Below are 19,541 nucleotides of genomic sequence, written 5' to 3'. Positions count from 1 at the left end.
CATCCAAAATTTATTTTTCTTTATTTTTTCTCTTCGCATCCGTCCAGTCTGTGTTGTGATCAATAACCAAAACCATCATGTCCTCCCATTTGTGACCATCTAAGTTAAAATGTTCCACGACGGGTTCTCTAATTTTCTTAGTTTTGATGGTGGAACGATGATTATTGATGCGCCTGCGGAGGTCTTCTGTTTCCCCTACGTATTGTTTCTCTGACAAAATTTACAATTGATGAGGTATATACAATTGTCAGTACGACAAGAGGTATTTGCGAAAAATGTGTAAGTACGGCCAGTAACGGGGCTAGAAAAGTCGTCTGTACCAGAGCTGTGTTTGCACAACAGACATCTGGTGTCAGAACAAGTTTTAAAGCCACTATTAGGTAGAGGGTTCTTTAGTTTGGTTCTTACTACAATGTCCTTAAGGTTTCTAGGGCGCTTGAAAGCTGCCATTGGTTTTTTTTTGAAAACCTCAACCATTTTATCATTGCTGTAAAGGATTGGCAGGTTTTTCTTTAGAAATGCATTTAGACCTCTAAGGACAGGGTGGTAAGTAGTGACAAATGGGACTTGTTGTCTTCTCTTTGGGGGTTGTATTTCAAAAGGGATTTCACAAACACACACAATCACGCACGCACGCACACACACACACACACGTTGTATTTCAAAAGGGATTTCACAAACACACACAATCACGCACACACACAATCACGCACACACACACACACACACACACACACACACACACACACACACACACACACACACACACACACACACACACACACACACACACACACACACACACACACACACACACACACACACACACACACACACATACTTGCATTATGCCGAAACTCACTACATCAGACTTTACACCTGAAATTCACTACACTATGTTCTAGTTGTGCTATTCAATATATATTAATATTTTTAAGTAATATAAGACATCTTTTTACTATTCTGCTATTTGAAATAGGCAAAATCTCTTTGTAAAAGTTTATGATTTTATACCTGATAGTTACTACATGAGGTCACATGACTCATTGTGAATACACACCAGAAACTCACTACAGTGTGTATTTCTTCCTAATTTACCCCCAAAGTCAATACATCTAGCTAGTCATGTGATCGATTGAAGATTCAAAGGAAATTTACCACATAAACCATTTATTACTGAACAGAGAGAGAGAGAGAGAGAGAGAGAGAGAGAGAGAGAGAGAGAGAGAGGAGAGAGAGAGAGAGAGAGATCTAATAATTTCAGCAAGCTGCAAGACGAATTATTCTAATACTAATTCTAATAATCAAGCTAATCTAATCAATTCATTATGGTATACTCAAGATGCATATATTGTCAAATTTGTGGAGAACAATATATACTAAGTGAATTCTGGATAAATAAGATTAGACTGCATTTCACACTTTTCTCCACATATGCACGTTTTCTATTTAAACTACATTATATTTAGCACCAGACCCTACTTCGATACAAAGAATCTTATGTTAATTACATATATAATTCAATTATGTAAATTCATTCAACATTTTATGTTATATATATTATAATTTGAAACATATACAAGACAGTAATATTTCTTGTCAAAGGACATGCACAGTCTAGTACCATTGCAACTTGTATGCTTTTATTAACTGTTTTGCCTATAAAAGACACTTTACACTATCACTGTATGAGTTAAATAATTAGGATTTCTTGCTAATTTTTACGCACCCTATCAAGACTGAATTTATAAGAAAATCTAATCGAATTGAAAAGTCTTCATGTGTGTTTCATTTCTTTAAAAACATATACTGTTTAAATTAAATAAATTCCTATTTGCCACTTGCTTTGTAAAATCTAGACCTGTGGACTTTGAACACTTCTTCAAACAAAACATAAATCAACTGCAGAATCTTAATTATAATTCATTTTATTTTAGGATCAAACAACTTTAAGCTAAAATTTAAAAGTACATAATTTCATAGTAATTCATGATATATGGAATTTTGTTTATGAATTCAAATAATTTCAATCAATTATTGACATTATCATGCATGATGCGTGCCCTTCTTTACATTTCTGATCATATTTTATCAATTAAAATATCAAATAATGTCTACCCATTTCTGCCCTTTCAAAATGTTTCATGGAATAGGAAGTAGAATAACAGACAAAAAAATAAATGTACATTTGTATAAGCCAATAAGCATTTGTCACAAATGCATGCACCCTGTATTAAATTTAGATACTGGCATAATGTTATTAACAAATTGATAATACAGCACAAACAGTATGCATTCGAACTTCATTACGGTAACATAATTATAACACATAGAAATTTAACGTTGCGACCACCTGGAATTTCATTTTCTGCAACTCCTCAGACGAGAGGTATTATGTTTTCGACAGCAAACTTCACATTGCGCCAAGTGAAGCCTGATAATGCATTTTCCTTCCTAATGGCGTTTAAACAGTCAAGCTGACCAGGAGTTTTCCCTAGTTTGATAAAGTTATTAAAATGTCGCTCCAAGGATGCCTTTCTACAGCGGTCCATGTGTGACGTTGAACACTGGCTGTGAAAAAAAATAAGATTTTATTATTTTAAAATTGCTGTATCTTTATCATATTTTTGTCATTAAGGTTATTTGTTCTTCAGCCCAAATGTATAGTCTTTATTCAAAAATTGGTATCCTTCCTTTGAATGTTAAAACTGTATGAAATATAGTAAAAAGATATTCATTCATTCACTGTATCCAAGAATTTAAACAAGAGGCCCAGGGGCCACATCGCTCCCCTGAGCAACAATTGCCTTAATTCTGATCAAATTAGCATAACAGTATCAAAATATCTTGACAACTAAGTACAGTAAAAACTTGAAAATCTGCCAATTTTTATCCACCTCTTTATTTTTGGTAAATACCAAGCCCCTTTTGTTGTTGTACTTGTAAGAAGATTTTTCTTTATTCCTAAATAGCCCCCCCCCCATTTTGTGGCACCACTTTTCGTTATGGAATCAGGGTTTCATCAGACTTAAATCTGCATAACCCGTGCTTTCACACTAAGTACTGAGTTTAGGACCGAAAACTTTCCCAGAATATTTTTAAAGATTTTCTCTATATATTCCTATGTAAAAATCCAAACCGCCATCACGGCCCCGCCCTACCACTAGGGACTGTGATTTCGCAAACTTGAATTTACATAGTTACCCAAGGATGCCTCTACACAAGTTTAAGCCTTTCTGGCCAAATACTTTTAATAGTCTTAAAAAAGAAGATTTTTAAAGATTTTCTCTATATATTCCTATGTAAAACTTGATCTTCCAATTGTGGCCCCACCCTACACCCAGGGACTATGATTTGAACAAACTTGGATCTACACTACCTGAGGATGCTTCCATTTTAATTTGAGCTTTTCTGGCCTAATAGTTTTGAGAAAAAGATTTTTAAAGATTTTCTCTATATATAATTTATCCCCCATTGAAGCCCCACCCTACCCCCAGGGACCATAATTTGAACAAACTTGAATCTACAATACCTAATTTATATGCAATTAAGTCACTGTCACTAATGGCAACTGGCAGGTGGTGTCCGTAAAAAGTTTTAAATTTATATAATCAAAGATAATACCTTGTCTTTGAGCCTCAGGTTTTGCATGGGGTGGGCATGATGATCTCTCTGTGCTTAGCTTTTTACTTTTACATGGAACTGCAATACAATATACAATGTTAATTACATCTCGATAAAAATTCACCTCAAGTAGCACAAAAGGTATGAAATTACACAGTATACACTATTTACTATTAACTAGAAAATGTAGTTAACTATGCTCTAAAACGACCATAACTTTTAACCTTACAGGACATCTTTGTACCGGTAACCTAGCCAACAAGCAATTACTGTGCATGTACATTATGTAATGTGTTGAATTACTTAAAGTACTTTGACCAAATAAAACCTCAGGTTATGAAACTTACAGTGTAGTGTTTTATCCTAGATACATTATAAAAAAAATTGGGAATAAAATACAAGTATGAGGTCAGAATGTCCAGTGTACCGGATTGCACAGTTGGCAGGTTGAACAGTGCACACCCTACTTATATTTGAAACATTTGTTGCAATACCTTCTACTTTAATAGGCTACCTAACTCTGGAATATTAAAAAAGATCTGGATCTAATCAACTGAATGAAAAGTTATTACCTTCCATAGGGGATGCAGTGTTGGAATCATCATCAACTTCTTTTTCACTCTCTGTTTCAGTATCAATAGTTTCTATATTGAAGAAAAGACATATCAATAAACAGCCTTGAAAATTCTTGGGGAATAGACAGAAAATAAAAACATGATTTATAAACACACCTTTGTCAGCGAAATCAATTTCATCAAAGTCTGCTTTTTAAATGTGCATGATTAATGTATATTGAAAAGAAAACTCACTACGTGTGTGAAGATAATGTATATTGGCAAGGAAACTCACTACATGTGTGTGGTAGTTATTAAGGAATAAGGAATCATTCTTTCCGTACATGTATTATGGGGTGATAATTTTGGTCGGGGCATGATCAAATCCAATGAAGCTCGAGGGCTTTATGATGGATTTGACAATTTCCAGCAGTTGTACAATTAAATATTTGAATATAAATAAGCAAACCCTGCTTGCGCCCAAATCATACGTTATTTGAATTTAATGGACTGTATAGTACAAAATCAACTGTGTTATCATATGTTATCACAAGCAAAAACACTGAAAAAGTTAATTTAAATGAATATGGACAAGGAAATTTACTACATGTGTGTGGAAATGTATATTGGCAAGGAAACTCACTACATGTGTGTGGTAATTTAAATGAATATGGACAAGGAAACTCACTACACGTGTGTGGCAATTTAAATGAATATGGACATGGAAACTCACTACATGTGTGTGGTAATTTAAATGAATATGGACAATGAAACTCACTACATGTGTAGTAAATGTACACTGGCGAAGAAATTCACTCATATGTGTGGGAAATGCATTCAAAATGGAAAGGAAATTCACCACATGTGCAGGAAATGTGTACCAGTATTTGTTATGACATATGTTACACATAAATATTCAATACATTTTAATACATGTACATGTATCAAATCAAAATGAACACTAGAAACATTAAGTAAAAGTAACCTTCATTGTTCTCCTCACTGTCCTGGTTGACATCAAATGGGTTATCATCAAATGGATTATCATCAGGTGAATCTTAAAGAGAACAATAGTTGTAACAATTTATTATTAAATTATATAGTATTTATTACTGTGCAGTTCTGAACTACATGTACTCTCGCGCAGTAAACTCAATGTTATACAGGTTAAAAATTAATTGATTCACTGATTATACTAATTCTTGTTGTAAAAAACAATATGAAATGTTAAACCATGTGCATTTTTTATTGAAATCCTTTTGACATTTAAATCACATTAACACATCAACAATTATTAAAATTGTCACATACTTGTCGCCAAGGTAGGTTGGCTTCCCCATAATCATATCTTAACTCTTCTCCAGCTTTAATATCTCTATTTGCAAAGAGGCAGAGCCTTGGATAATTCTCGGTAACCAAAAGGCGTATAACACAGTTATTCAACGGACTTCCGACTTCCTCGTCCTTTATATACTTCCCCTTTCTTTCAGTGTTAGTTGCATCAATGCTACAAACAAAAAAAGCAATTTTATAGATATTTGCAGGGTTGCACCCGGTATTTAATGAAAATGAATTTACACATATATGTGTGAAAGTGGGACTGGTTTGATCATCGGTGGTTATATATAGCTCAGTTGGTAGAGTACATATCTAGTGATTCTGGATGCCCTGGTTCAAATCTCTGTTTGGCCGTCATTATATTTCCAATCCTGTTACGTATGCATAGTGTTATTTTAGTCATCAAGCAAAGATGTCAGAATGATTTATTCACTGAATTATAGTGTAATCATGGTAATAGAAAATACCTAATCATTGTATAAAACTTTTTATCTCATGCTCACTTTACTTTCCTTTATAAAGTGCAAATAGTTATACAGGATATCATTTTCATCTCCATATTTAGTTGAAATGTACGTAACAATGGTTTTTTGCCAATTCTCAGAACTCATAACCTGCCGCAAACACTGCAATTTCTAAAAACAAATTGCCAGGGTGGTGAGAATATTCAAACACAATTCGTCTGGATATCAATTTCACATTCTCATAAGAACCAGAAAAAGTTGTATTACAAAAAATCTAAAATAGGTAAATAAAACAATTGTATCTCTCTCTCTCTCTCTCTCTCTCTCTCTCTCTCTCTCTCTCTCTCTCTCTCTCTCTCTCTCTCTCTCATAACAATCACAATAAATATATTATATTTGCTTACCACTTCAGACCATTCCACTTAAAGTAAAACATATAACTAGTATGTTTTATTTTGCGCTTCTTTTCTCTTTCTTCTGCTTCCTTGGGCACAATTCTCTCTCCAACATATTCTACCAAAAAGCTTCCTTTTGGAAAATTTTGAGTTGCAAAAACCCCATATCCTTAAAATAAGAAAAAAATATTGGTGAATATTTTGCATTACATGATTGTACAGTGTGTTCACAAATCATGTACAAAACCTAATTTATTTATAAATGCCTTTTATTATGGAATTATTTGTATAATTGTGATTATCAAATGCAAGGGGCTAAAATTGTTCCAGAAACTAATGACATTTTTCATTTAAGGATCTGCATAATCAAGGGAAACAAATGTGTGAAACTGAGTAGACTGGTACATAAAAACAAAGAAATAATACTATTTTCTATTACACTAGACTCTGACCCGTGCATGCACGGTTTGACATATTGCATATGATATCGGACATTCACGAAATAGATACATCGACACACCATATTTACATAACCAAGCTTTAAGCCTACAATAATGCTATTAATTTCACTACACTCTGCTTAGTTAGAATAATCTAACTGTGTCTCGGGACAGGCCTTCACCACAGTTGAAATGCCTCCCATATACCCGTAATGTAGCAAAAAATTGCATAATCGCTTCAAAATGGTTTTGGAGAAAATTATTGAAGCTGCATTGTGATTAACAGTCAAATTATTCATAACAAACCATTTTGAGGCTGTAAATACCTTTCTTCTAAAAATTTAATTCATATTAATGAAGAATTCAACACTTTTTTACCAATGTTTTTTACTCACTTCGAATTTACACAACATGTTGACATTCAAACTCTCAGGATATAGCAAATTTTCAATGAAAATTTAAACATATGTGTATTATCGTTTCTGAGTTTATCCATGCAAGTGTGATATTGTGGAAACATAAACTAAAGAGCCTCCCGTGATTTAGCGTGAATGGAATGCACATGCGCAAGATTGTAGAATAAAAAAAATCCAGATGATTCCGGATTTTTATAAGGAATTTTCGTTGATTATTAATAAGCGAAGCTTGATTGAGAAAAAATAAAAACAAACTGGTAATCTTCAAATACCAATGATTTTTAAAAATAAAGAACAAAAGACAGTTCTCTTCTGATTTCTCGATATTAAAGCCCAAAAATTCGAGTCTTTTATTTTAATGTATAGTACGTAGTAATAGATGTGTATCAACTCACCAATTCTTCTGTTGATCAATTCAACTTTTAATGCATCACAGTCCAGTCCAGAACGACACATAAATTCTGCCTCTCTTTTAGGGCTTATTCGTTGTTTCTAGCACATAAATAAATTACTCATTAGAAAAAAGTTTTATTTCAAAATATGCAAAATTTGTCTTTTAAACTATCACATTGATTTTAAAATCAAATTATCTTAAGGCCTTCCATTTTGGTTTGCAAACTCCTTTTCAACTATTTCAAGATCAAAATAAAAACTTTATTAATATTACTTATATGATGCACACGGTCATAATCACTTGTCCGAATGGACAAGAAGGAAAAAAAGTTAATGTAGAGCCCTGACACCGTGCATACATAAAAAAGATATATTACATACATAAATTAGAATGCTAATTTTACACAAACAGTCCCTGAAACATTCTACGTAAGCACACGCTGAACGGAATCTGGTGAACACTAATGAAAGGTGAACGTTGAGCGAAGGCAGAATGCACATGAAGCGCTGAACGATGAACGATATGTGAACGCAAGATGAACGATTTATTCGGAGTGTTTCGATGGTTATCCTTACATTGTATTTTGACTGAAATCAGGAAAAACATGCTAATAAACTACACGTACAGTGCTGCTATCTTGAAAGTTGACAAAACTGTCCTATCCTATCGACTATCCTGCAAATAATATCTATCCTGTATTATCTTTAAAGTTATACCATTTATGCATGTTTAGGAATAACAGTTAAATAAGACCATAATATTAATTTTATCAACAGATAATCGAGTAATGTAATGATAAAAATGTCTAAATAATACATAAAACCATTGTTAATCTATAAATTAACACGCATTTATGTTTACTATCTTAAGTTGATCTGTTCAGTAAGACAGTTTATTGTCGAACATGGATATGTTTGTGATTTGGAATCGAAGGAATTATTATTTGAATCGTGAAAAATACACAAATACAATGTCTGTTTCTTATATATATATATTATATATATATATATATATATATATATATATATATATATATATATATATATATATATATATATATATATGTCGAATCGTTAGTTGATTGAATTCTTCTGTTTTTAAACGACTGGACTGCATGACTATCTTAAAATGAATCATTAAATATTATTTGTGTATCAATTTATCGCTGTATTGTGTAACATAAAATTTTCACAGTAACTGCATACTTAAGCCATTTTCGGATCAACAAAAAAACTGCCTGTTTAGGAGAGTGATAAAAAACAACAACAGCAAAAAACAGACCTGCTCAAGAATGTGTACTTTAAATTCCACGGATTAAATTCTAATTAAAATGATGCTTTATGTGTAATATTAGTTTCCTTTCACCTTAACGCAAGGTTTTTTTCCTCATTTTGCTGAGATCGATTCTTTCATTTTTGAAGTTCCGAATGAAAATGAATGAAAACGGACTGAATTCGAACGATAAGTGAACGGTGAACGATAAGTGAACAAAGGTGAACGCACAATGAGCGCTTTCTGAACGGTGCATGTGCACAAAAGGAGCGGAGTGAAGAGTGCAAGTGAACGCACTGTGGGTGCACGGTGAGCGCACGGTGAATGCACGATGAGCGCATGGTGAATGCACGAAAAAATTGGAAAGTAGATGGTTTAAGGGACTGTAATACTTAATACTGTCGCATTGTTTTTTTTATTATGATCATAAATTTGATAAAACCATTGATTAATTCACTTTTCTGTTGTGATAATTTCACTTCCAAACAAAACAGACCGAGCAACTGATTTTGTTCAAAAAGCTGATAAAACAATTTGAGCATATATTGTGACTGTATGACAATTATAGAAAACTTCAATATGTCACACTAAGCAAAAACAAGAATAAACATCTAAATATGAGAATTTGAGATATCACCGTTAAAATGTTTACTTAAAGAATGAGAGATATGCACACCCAAATAACTTTAACATATCAATGGTATTCGATACACATGTACTGTTGTTTGAAATATACCTTAAAAGTTCAACTGTATGTACAAAGTTAAAAATTTCACTTACTGCAATTTTCCCCCTTGAATAAGCTGCCATCTTTTTAGTTGACTGCTTTATAACTTACATAAGCTAGAAAAAAGAAGAAGAAGAAGTTGTACATGAATACCAATACAAATTAAAATGTGAGTTATATGAGATGCCATACTTCATTAATGTGAGTTATGAGATATTACACTAAATGTATATAAGGTGGATAATTATCAACTTTTCACCTTAATTATTATTATCATTATCACCTCATGATGACTATTGATTTATCACATGAAATCCAATTCAGTGAAAATCACTATACATGTACATGATGTGTGTGGAAATGTATATGGACAAGGAAACTCACTACATGTGTGTGGTAATTTAAATGAATATGGACAAGGAGACTCACTACATGTGTGTGGAAAGGTATATTTGCAATGAAACTCACTACATGTGTGTGGTAATTTAAATGAATATGGACAAGGAGACTCACTACATGTGTGTAGGACTGTACAGGTAACTCTCGATAGCTGGAAGTCCATGGGTCCAAGGAAAAACTTTGAAGTTTCAAGAGTTCGAGTTTTCAAGAGTTCGGAATTTTCTGGGTTGACCAATGGGTTTTAAAATTAGTCTTACCGGATGTTATGATTAAGCCATTTAATTAGTGCTAACCTTACGCACATGCTTAAACAACGTTTTCTTTTCAGTAAAATATACAGAACTGGATGTTTTTAAAACTAAATTCAAACAACTATTGAATAAATTCATAATATAATTATTTATTTTATGCATCATATTAAGACCAAATTGCTCAGTACTACTGGAGTGCGAGACGATTAACATGTCATAAATGTGATAACTAAGTATCACCCATTGTTCCCACCGTAAGGGTCCTTCACCAGCTGTAAGAACTTGTTCAGCAATATAATCATTACAATGACAATGATGCTGATAAGCATACTTTTAACAGTTTTATAATTCTAAAATTTGACCATGGCTCAATATTATCGTTTCATCTCAATTAATTTCTATTTTCATTGCGTTTCCAAATTATCGTAAAACGGTTGTGATAATTATAGATTAGGTATTGGTATAGTCAGTCATCAAACAATTATCACCTTGCAGGACAAGTGCCGCCTGAACAAACAACTCGTGACACAAGTCCCGCGTCTAAGGTGTTATTTAGGTATAGCGCTTGGAGATACACGGAGACTTTGAGGTATCGAGAGTAAGAAACTATAGATTATGAACGGGACTGCAGTTTGACTTAGAGAGATCAAGCTAGGGTTTTCGAGAGATCAAGAGTTTGAGAAATCAATAGTAAATTTGCTTAGTTATATAGGGGAAAAAATCGGGACCCTAGACTCACTTCCAGCGATCAAGAACTTCGATCCAATCAAAGTTCGAGCCATTGAGAGTTACCTGTATATTGGCAATAAAACTCACTACATGTGTGTGGTAATTTAAATGAATATGGACAAGGAAACTCACTACATGTGTGTGGTAATTTAAATGAATATAGACAAGGAAACTCACTACATGTGTGTGGTAATTTAAATGAATATGGACAAGGAAACTCACTACATGTGTGTGGTAATTTAAATGAATATGGACAAGGAAACTCACTACATGTGTGTGGTAATTTAAATGAATATGGACAAGAAACTCACTACATGTGTGTAGGAATGTACATTAATTGGCAATGAAACTCACTACATCTGTGAGGTGAATTTATACTGGTGTAATTGGGAAACTTGCTATATGTGTCTAGGAAATATATATTATATTGGCAAGAGAATTGACACTACATGTGCATATGAAATACATAAAATTGTTGGCAATGCAACCAACCATGGTAAATGTTGGTTGCAAGAAAACTCATTACACAAGGTGGGTTGATTCACATGTATAAAATAATGTATATGTTATTCAATTGAAACTTACTGCACAAGATTGGTAAAGAGGCAACACACAGACCATGAATATCAGGCATTATTACATGATTGTCCACTAATGCGCCAAAAGTATGTCAATTTTTTGTTTTTCCCTATATATTTCATCGAAAACAAGATCTAGACTTTTTTTTAAAAGGTTTTCAGGTCAGATTATTGGTCAGATTTTGAAGAAGTTGATATTGATTTCCAGCATAGTAGATTCAATTTCCACTTGTTGTCGTACATTAGTTTTTGACAACTCATTTGTAAAATTTGAATATTTCAAACACAACACTGAGATAGTTTTTAAGAGCTCTACTATATATTTTTTTGCAATGTATGAGCCGAAAAATCTTACTTTGAACTGTTTATATTAAATTTCAGTAATAGAAGGTTGGAAAAATATTCAAATAAGATGCAAAAAGAGCTAGAAAAATTCTTAATGTATCAATCCAAGTCTTTTCAATGTACATGGTCAAAGGGTTTCATTTTAACAATTCTAAAAAAAAAAAATTTCAATTAATATATGGTGAAAAGAAAAAATAAATTGACCTACTTTTGGCACCTGAGTGTACATACATGTATATGTCCCTGATTTCCTGAACTCAAGTATAATTTAAGCTGGTCGATTGGGGAAGGCGGGGGGTGCATAAAAAAAAACCCCATTAGAAAACCTCTTTATTTTTAACCATATGTAATTTACATCAGCTCTAGTTTTTAAAAAAAGAAAAAGCAACCATCTGGTTCTTTTTGGGGGCAATCTCAAAATACAGGTATATTTTTCTATAGGAATATTTAGAGAATTTTCATTTTCCGCACTTCGTAGCAGATTTAAAAAAATACTACAATAGAGATTTTCTTTGAATTGTGATATCGCGATTAGCAATATCATTTTGAACCTTATATGTAAATAATACTAAATTCAACCATCTAGTTTAAGTGAGGGTCATCTCAAAATATGAACAGTTGATAAATTTTGCTATATACATGTATTTTGGGTACATGTATTACAAATGTAGATTAATTGCTATGATGGATTCATTCAAAATGAAGCAAAATAACCCTGGAGATACCATCATTTAGTGTATACAATTTCAAAGGGTTACGATTTTTACTTTTTCTTTTTTCCTATATACTCCTACAAAGCTTCATTTTATCATAATGTCGACATATAAAGCAAGATCAATGGCAATGCTCACCTACCAAACCACAGAAAAATTGTTGAAAAAAAATTGTTTATCATGTGTTTATTGTATTCAATTTAATAAATGTCTATATCTATATAAAAATCATAAAAGGTTGAAATACACTGTATTTTACTCGATCAGAATGCACAAAAACATGAACCATGCAAACTAAAGTCAGCCTCAACCTTAAACCAGATGAGAATTGCGCAGATTAAACAACTCATTTTAAGGTTTAATTGATTAACATTTTAGACAGAAAATTAGAAAGTAAAAATTAATGCTCATATTCATAAATTGTCAGTCCAACCAAATTGAAATTAGACCATACAATTAGACAACTCATACATCATGCGCACACTACAGAGAGAGTTCTCCATACATGTATGTATTTGTTTTATCTCTGTAATATAAATAAAAAAGGCTCTTGTAATTTTTAAAACAACAATTTGGGTCAATACTAATATCAAATCTCCTCTTGCTTGATCTTAGATTCAGATAACTGCACAGACATAGTCAAAATGATGTACATGTAGCTAGCTGGGTGTTCAAGAAATAGACAACTAGACATGAACAATTCATGAATTACATGTATTACCATGATGACTTCAATCTAATGTTTCAACACGTGCCCTATTTGCAAAACATCCTTGTTTATTCACCTGCCATTTTTTATATGCATTGTTCCATCCAGATATACCACCCCCTCCCCATCTAGAATTTGAATTTTTCCTTTAAATGTACCACCCTCAAGTCATGAGATGAGCTGCTACAATCCCCTCCCCCTGAAATAGTTTTATTTGTTTGTGTCAGAGAGGAATTTAGTGTTTTTTGTTACCAATATTCTGGGTTGGATTTTTGCAGACTGCCCCCAATAGGCATTCCTGTATCTTGCTATAAAGTGATGTGAAACTCAGAAAGGGGCTTATTTTTAAGGCAATTTGATTCATCATCTGATAGTCTATAGAAAGATAGATTAAAGACTGGATGGTGCACCTTATTCCTTAACCACAGAAACTGTTTTTGATATCTATTTTTACTCTTTTTCTTCACTTGACTTTAACTTTTTAGCATCCGAATTATTATTAAGCTAGTCAGAAACTTCAACTTAAAAGTAAATGTCCCCTTAGGCTACCTCTTTTGTAATTTATAGTAAATCTTTAATTTTATTCATACAGTCGTTGACCAGTTCCGAATAGTTCATATGTTGAATAGCAAATAGTTATGGAAATAAAAGTTGGAGAAAAAATCGTTACCTTTAATATAATACACTTATAATGCTTGTTTAAATTTTGCAGTAGTTTCATTTTTTGCGGTCATATACATGTACGTATTCAATACTACAGTCTTACATTAGTCAACCAATATTAAACTTTTGCTTTGCCAGGTCATTGCAACGTTATTATGTGCATAAAATAGTCTGTTGACGCCTTATATTTTCACATGTAACAAGATTTCTTCTATCAAAAGTTGTTTTGGTATTATTCTTACATACCCATATAAGCATGCAGGATATAAATTTTAAAAAATGCAGAAGGATGAAAAATCTTATTAAGCTGCCATTTTACAAATTCCAAAAACTCAATTTGTTTTTGTCTGTTTCAGGATTATATGAAGAAATAGATTAAAACAATTACTTCTGGAATTCATTAAATTTTCTTACTAAGTCTTAAATAATTCATATTGAACCACAGTAATGATAAATGGAGGTGCGGCAACTGTACTCCGACAAGATATTAGAATTTAGAAACTACATGTAGTCTAAAGTATTGTTATAGTGATCTTGTTTGTTAAATCCATGCAAATTAAATTAACTGTATAGGTTAAAAGAATTGCCAATAGCTGGTTGGTATGCATCAAACCTCTTTTTCAATAGGTTCAATTGATGGTGTTTAAATAGGGCTAAAACTTTTTATCTGCATTCAATTTCCATGGAAACAGCTATGCTATTCAGAACTTATTGATTTATTCGTAAATGGTAAAATGGCTTCCAATATAAGTTTTTAGGACAAAATTCTAAATAAAGCAATATTGCATTACTATCAGCAATAATATAGCGTACATCAGCCAAAGAAAAAAAAAGATATCAAAACAACACCCAGGAACACCGCCAAATCTATACCCTATTCAGTACTGGTCATTCTATAGAAAGAATAATCTTACCGTGACCAGGCTATGCTCAGGTCACAGTAAGAATTCGTCCCATATACTTGCAATGTAGCAGCTGCAAAGCGGATCTGCTTCGCATCGACTTTAAGTCTGTTAAAAACAATCTGCAGGGGTAAAACACAGCATTTATATTACAAACCTTTTTGAAAATGCATATGTAATTAAGTCCACAAAATATTCATTATTAATATAATGGGTCATACAAAGGCATTTTGTTAATATATCTGTGGTATAGAGTCAGGTACATTGCATTCCTACTAGCTCTGGCTAGTGGGTTAACCCTTTATCTCGCTCGGTAGAGTGCTTGACTGGCGTGCCAGAGGACCCTGGTTCAAACCCCAGCAGAGGCAAAAAGTGTCTCTGTTTGAATTTGCCTGCCATTTTGCACTCGAAATATCTCAGATTTTATCATTAACATGGCGACCAGTGATTTCATTGCCAAAACCGTTAATTTGGTAAAATGGGATTATAAATGAGCAACATTGTAGGTATTTGAGACCAATCAAATGAAAATATAGGCAAGATACAACCGAGATATTTCTTTTTTCATTTGCTACTAAGAATTACAGTAAAGGGCACAAATTCTATCATTTAACCGGGTTAGTTGGACATGTGTCATGTTAAGAAAAGACCATTCTATCTAGTCAATCGACGGTAATAATTATTGTTTATCATTGCATTGCATCGATTTCGTTGATCAAAATCATACTAATATGTTCCAAACATTTCTCATTTATTTAGCAAAATAATTTTATGAAAATAATACAAGAAAAAAAGACATGTTATTTAAAATGTCAATTTAAAAAAAAAAAGTGTTATAACCAAGCTATGTAGCTAAATTAGGAGATTGTGCTGGACTTGATCACGTTACATTACAAGTGCAGCTGTTAAACACATGCACATGCTGACGAAACGCAGAGAGGTTCTACACTTGTTCACACGTTCAACTTCTCCTACAAGATTGTCACTAATTATTCAAACGACTTACAGTTCTTACGTAGCTTCTTTTCCTTTTTGGGGGGCTGTAGTAATTCGTATAAAGCATGCAGGATGGAGGGGTTTGTTTTGTGACATTTTTTTACCGGATATGTCGCGTCGTAACACTGTCAGGTCAAGTCGTACACAGACCAATTCGTATACAGGTCAACTCGTATACAAAGAATTGTTCTCATATGTATTACAGGCACTCAAATCAATAAACTTCAAAAAAAAAAAAAGAGGTAAACTTCAATGAATTTGAAAATGAAGCAGAGTAAAATTGTTTAAATAATTACCTTGTTAAAGAATTTTTTTTTACTTTTGGAGAGTGTTTACAAGATTCAGTATTTATTTAGCTCTCTTGTAAGTTTTTTGTTTTTGTTTTACAAGTTTGCATTGATGTCATTAATTATGAGGATGAATATGGTGTAAAAATTGATCCCGAAAGATTTGGGGGGGGGGGGGGGATATTGTTTTTATAATGATTTATTAAATTTTAAAATGAAAAAAAAATGAGTTTCCTCATGGGGATCAAATTTCATATATATCTACATATAGGATCTTTCCTTAAACTTATTAGAACCATTTCTTTGTATCAATGTAATGAAAGATAAATAAGGGTGCAAATGATAATAATAATAATAAAAAAAAAAGATTTAGAGAGTTTTCTAAGTGATTTACTGCATGTATTAAATTTTAAACATTAAATTAAAAATTATTGGTTTCCTTATGGGGGTGTAATTTCTTAATAAAAGGGTTTTCCTCAAACTAATGCTGATTATTTGTTTGTAATAATGTCATTAGGGGGAATAAGGGTGTACATTCTGGTCCTGAAAGATGCATGTGGTTTCCTAAATGTTTAATTATACCTGTCAGATCTTTCAACGATAAAAAGAAAATAATGTGTTTCCTCATATGGGTCATAGTTTATGATAATAGGATTTTCAAAAAAAAAGATAAAAGGGGTTTTCAATTTAATACTGATTTTTAACATTAAAATGAAAAACACGGTTTTTCCTTTGGGGTGCAATTTGTAAATGAGCCTTTCCCTTAAACTAATACTGATTATTACTTTGTATTAATGTCATTAAGGATAAATAAGGGTTTAACATTACTGATTTTTTAACGTTAAAATGAAAAGTTTGGGTTTCCCCATGGGTGTTTATGTAAATAATAATAGGATTTTTCCTAATAATTATTCTAATAATCATTTCTTTGTTTTAATGCAAGGAAGAGTAAATTATGGTGCAAAAATTAAGCTCATGAAATTAAAGGGTTTTTATAAGTGATTTACCGTACTGATTTTTTGGGGGGCATTAAATTGAAACTTAGAGTTTTCTCATGAGGGTGTAATTTAATGAAAGAATTAATATGTGATTAATATAGAGCAACAATTTGCTAATTTTTCTTGATTGATTGAAGAGAACTTTACTAAGAAACTCCACAATTAAAGCCGTTGAACAGAAAATATTTCTTTATTTTGGATAAAATGTGTTGGGTGTAAATTTGAAAGTTAAGAAACATATTGTTTATTTCTTCATGATAAATTGTTTGTTGTGAATTCCAAAAGAGAATATAATTAAAAGATTCCCCAGTTAAGGCCTATGAAAAATTGTTGACCCCCTTGAGGAAATCCATATTTTTCTCCTCTTGATAAAAAGTATATACTGTAGAGAGTCTAAATTTGAAAAGTTCCAAGTAATGTTAATTTTTTCTTCATTATTCTTTAATTACCCGAACTAATAACAACACATTTTCACAATTAAAACCCCTAAAATGTTTAGAAGAACATGCAGGAGGCACATACTTCTCGATTGTGCTACATGCAACTTGTTAAAGTCTAGAGGAAATTCTAACTTTTTGAGAGTTTATCAAAAATTTCAATGGTATACTAAAATTATAATGAAATAAATGATTCTTTAAAACACAAATTAAAAAAGCACACACTACATGTGTTTGACTACTACCGAAATTAAACCCAGTTAAACGTAAAAGAAAACCATCTTAACCATCTACAACTTTATGAGGTGACACACACAAAGACATGTAAATTTTCCTCAATTTAGCTGCAGAATAACGAAAAATCAGATGTCGCATTTAAACAAATGATCTAAAATTATATATTCGAAAGAAAATTGGTGTAAAAATCAACAAAAGATTAATTTTTCATGAAAGAAATAAGTGATCGTACCTTCTTTTGCGTTTCCATTATTTCCATAGGAAGTTGAATTTGCGCATGCGCAAATGTGGCAAGGGGGCAAAGTGTGTAACATCCCCATTAAGACTCGATATCGTGTGTAACAAAATTCATGTGTAAACCGGAAACTCACACTTTTTATAATTTTGTATTTTCTGGGTAAATCATGGTCGAAAAACCCGATTTACGGGGTTCTGCAAACTTACTACACGGATTTGTGTCGTAGGTTTTGAAAATGTAGTAAGTTGCACGTGTGTAAACTAGTACATGTCGTAGGTGTCGGCATGATACAAACGCACACACACACACACACACACACACACACACACACACACACACACACACACACACACACACACACACACACACACACACACACACACACACACACACACACACACACACACACACATACTTGCATTATGCCGAAACTCACTACATCAGACTTTACACCTGAAATTCACTACACTATGTTCTAGTTGTGCTATTCAATATATATTAATATTTTTAAGTAATATAAGACATCTTTTTACTATTCTGCTATTTGAAATAGGCAAAATCTCTTTGTAAAAGTTTATGATTTTATACCTGATAGTTACTACATGAGGTCACATGACTCATTGTGAATACACACCAGAAACTCACTACAGTGTGTATTTCTTCCTAATTTACCCCCAAAGTCAATACATCTAGCTAGTCATGTGATCGATTGAAGATTCAAAGGAAATTTACCACATAAACCATTTATTACTGAACAGAGAGAGAGAGAGAGAGAGAGAGAGAGAGAGAGAGAGAGAGAGAGAGAGAGGGAGAGAGAGAGAGAGAGAGAGAGAGATCTAATAATTTCAGCAAGCTGCAAGACGAATTATTCTAATACTAATTCTAATAATCAAGCTAATCTAATCAATTCATTATGGTATACTCAAGATGCATATATTGTCAAATTTGTGGAGAACAATATATACTAAGTGAATTCTGGATAAATAAGATTAGACTGCATTTCACACTTTTCTCCACATATGCACGTTTTCTATTTAAACTACATTATATTTAGCACCAGACCCTACTTCGATACAAAGAATCTTATGTTAATTACATATATAATTCAATTATGTAAATTCATTCAACATTTTATGTTATATATATTATAATTTGAAACATATACAAGACAGTAATATTTCTTGTCAAAGGACATGCACAGTCTAGTACCATTGCAACTTGTATGCTTTTATTAACTGTTTTGCCTATAAAAGACACTTTACACTATCACTGTATGAGTTAAATAATTAGGATTTCTTGCTAATTTTTACGCACCCTATCAAGACTGAATTTATAAGAAAATCTAATCGAATTGAAAAGTCTTCATGTGTGTTTCATTTCTTTAAAAACATATACTGTTTAAATTAAATAAATTCCTATTTGCCACTTGCTTTGT

At 32.3% G+C, this 19,541-nt stretch overlaps 2 protein-coding genes across 5 annotated transcripts in view; one reads left to right on the top strand and one right to left on the bottom strand.

Annotated features, from left to right (window-relative positions):
• The window catches only part of LOC136271865 (uncharacterized), a 126,134-nt gene that overhangs the window by 35,842 nt on the left and 70,751 nt on the right, over positions 1-19,541 (top strand). The gene's annotated exons all lie outside the window — the stretch shown is intronic.
• LOC136271331 (N-lysine methyltransferase KMT5A-like) lies at positions 1,911-18,424 on the bottom strand. Of its 4 annotated transcripts, none has more exons than XM_066071162.1 (9): positions 18,101-18,424; positions 9,678-9,740; positions 7,627-7,723; positions 6,385-6,544; positions 5,490-5,685; positions 5,164-5,235; positions 4,197-4,268; positions 3,625-3,702; positions 1,911-2,571 (listed from the first exon to the last, which is right to left on the bottom strand). In XM_066071162.1, the coding sequence occupies exons 2-8, from the start codon at positions 9,705-9,707 to the stop codon at positions 3,679-3,681; spliced, it is 651 nt and encodes a 216-aa protein (XP_065927234.1). In that variant the 5' UTR covers positions 9,708-9,740; positions 18,101-18,424; the 3' UTR covers positions 1,911-2,571; positions 3,625-3,678. The 4 variants fall into 4 exon arrangements, with proteins under 4 accessions (XP_065927234.1, XP_065927233.1, XP_065927232.1 ...); XM_066071161.1 differs by lacking the exon at positions 18,101-18,424 and adding an exon at positions 15,920-16,043; XM_066071160.1 differs by lacking the exons at positions 9,678-9,740; positions 18,101-18,424 and adding an exon at positions 15,920-16,019.

Source organism: Magallana gigas, chromosome 9 (assembly GCF_963853765.1).
Source record: "Magallana gigas chromosome 9, xbMagGiga1.1, whole genome shotgun sequence".
Taxonomy (NCBI): Eukaryota; Metazoa; Mollusca; class Bivalvia; order Ostreida; family Ostreidae; genus Magallana; species Magallana gigas.
Note: the sequence above shows the minus strand (reverse complement) of the source record. Positions and strands in the feature narration are given on the sequence as shown.

Bases quoted from the DNA above. Each gene is read 5' to 3' on its own strand.
- LOC136271331 (XM_066071160.1), bottom strand. From the start codon at position 15,976: ATGCTTTATACGAATTACTACAGCCCCCCAAAAAGGAAAAGAAGCTAC. The intron at 7,724-15,919 runs GTAAGTCGTTTG...TTTATGTGCTAG, and splicing joins AAAGAAGCTACGTAAGAACT to AAACAACGAATAAGCCCTAA. The intron at 6,545-7,626 runs GTGAGTTGATAC...TCTTATTTTAAG, and splicing joins ATTGATCAACAGAAGAATTG to GATATGGGGTTTTTGCAACT.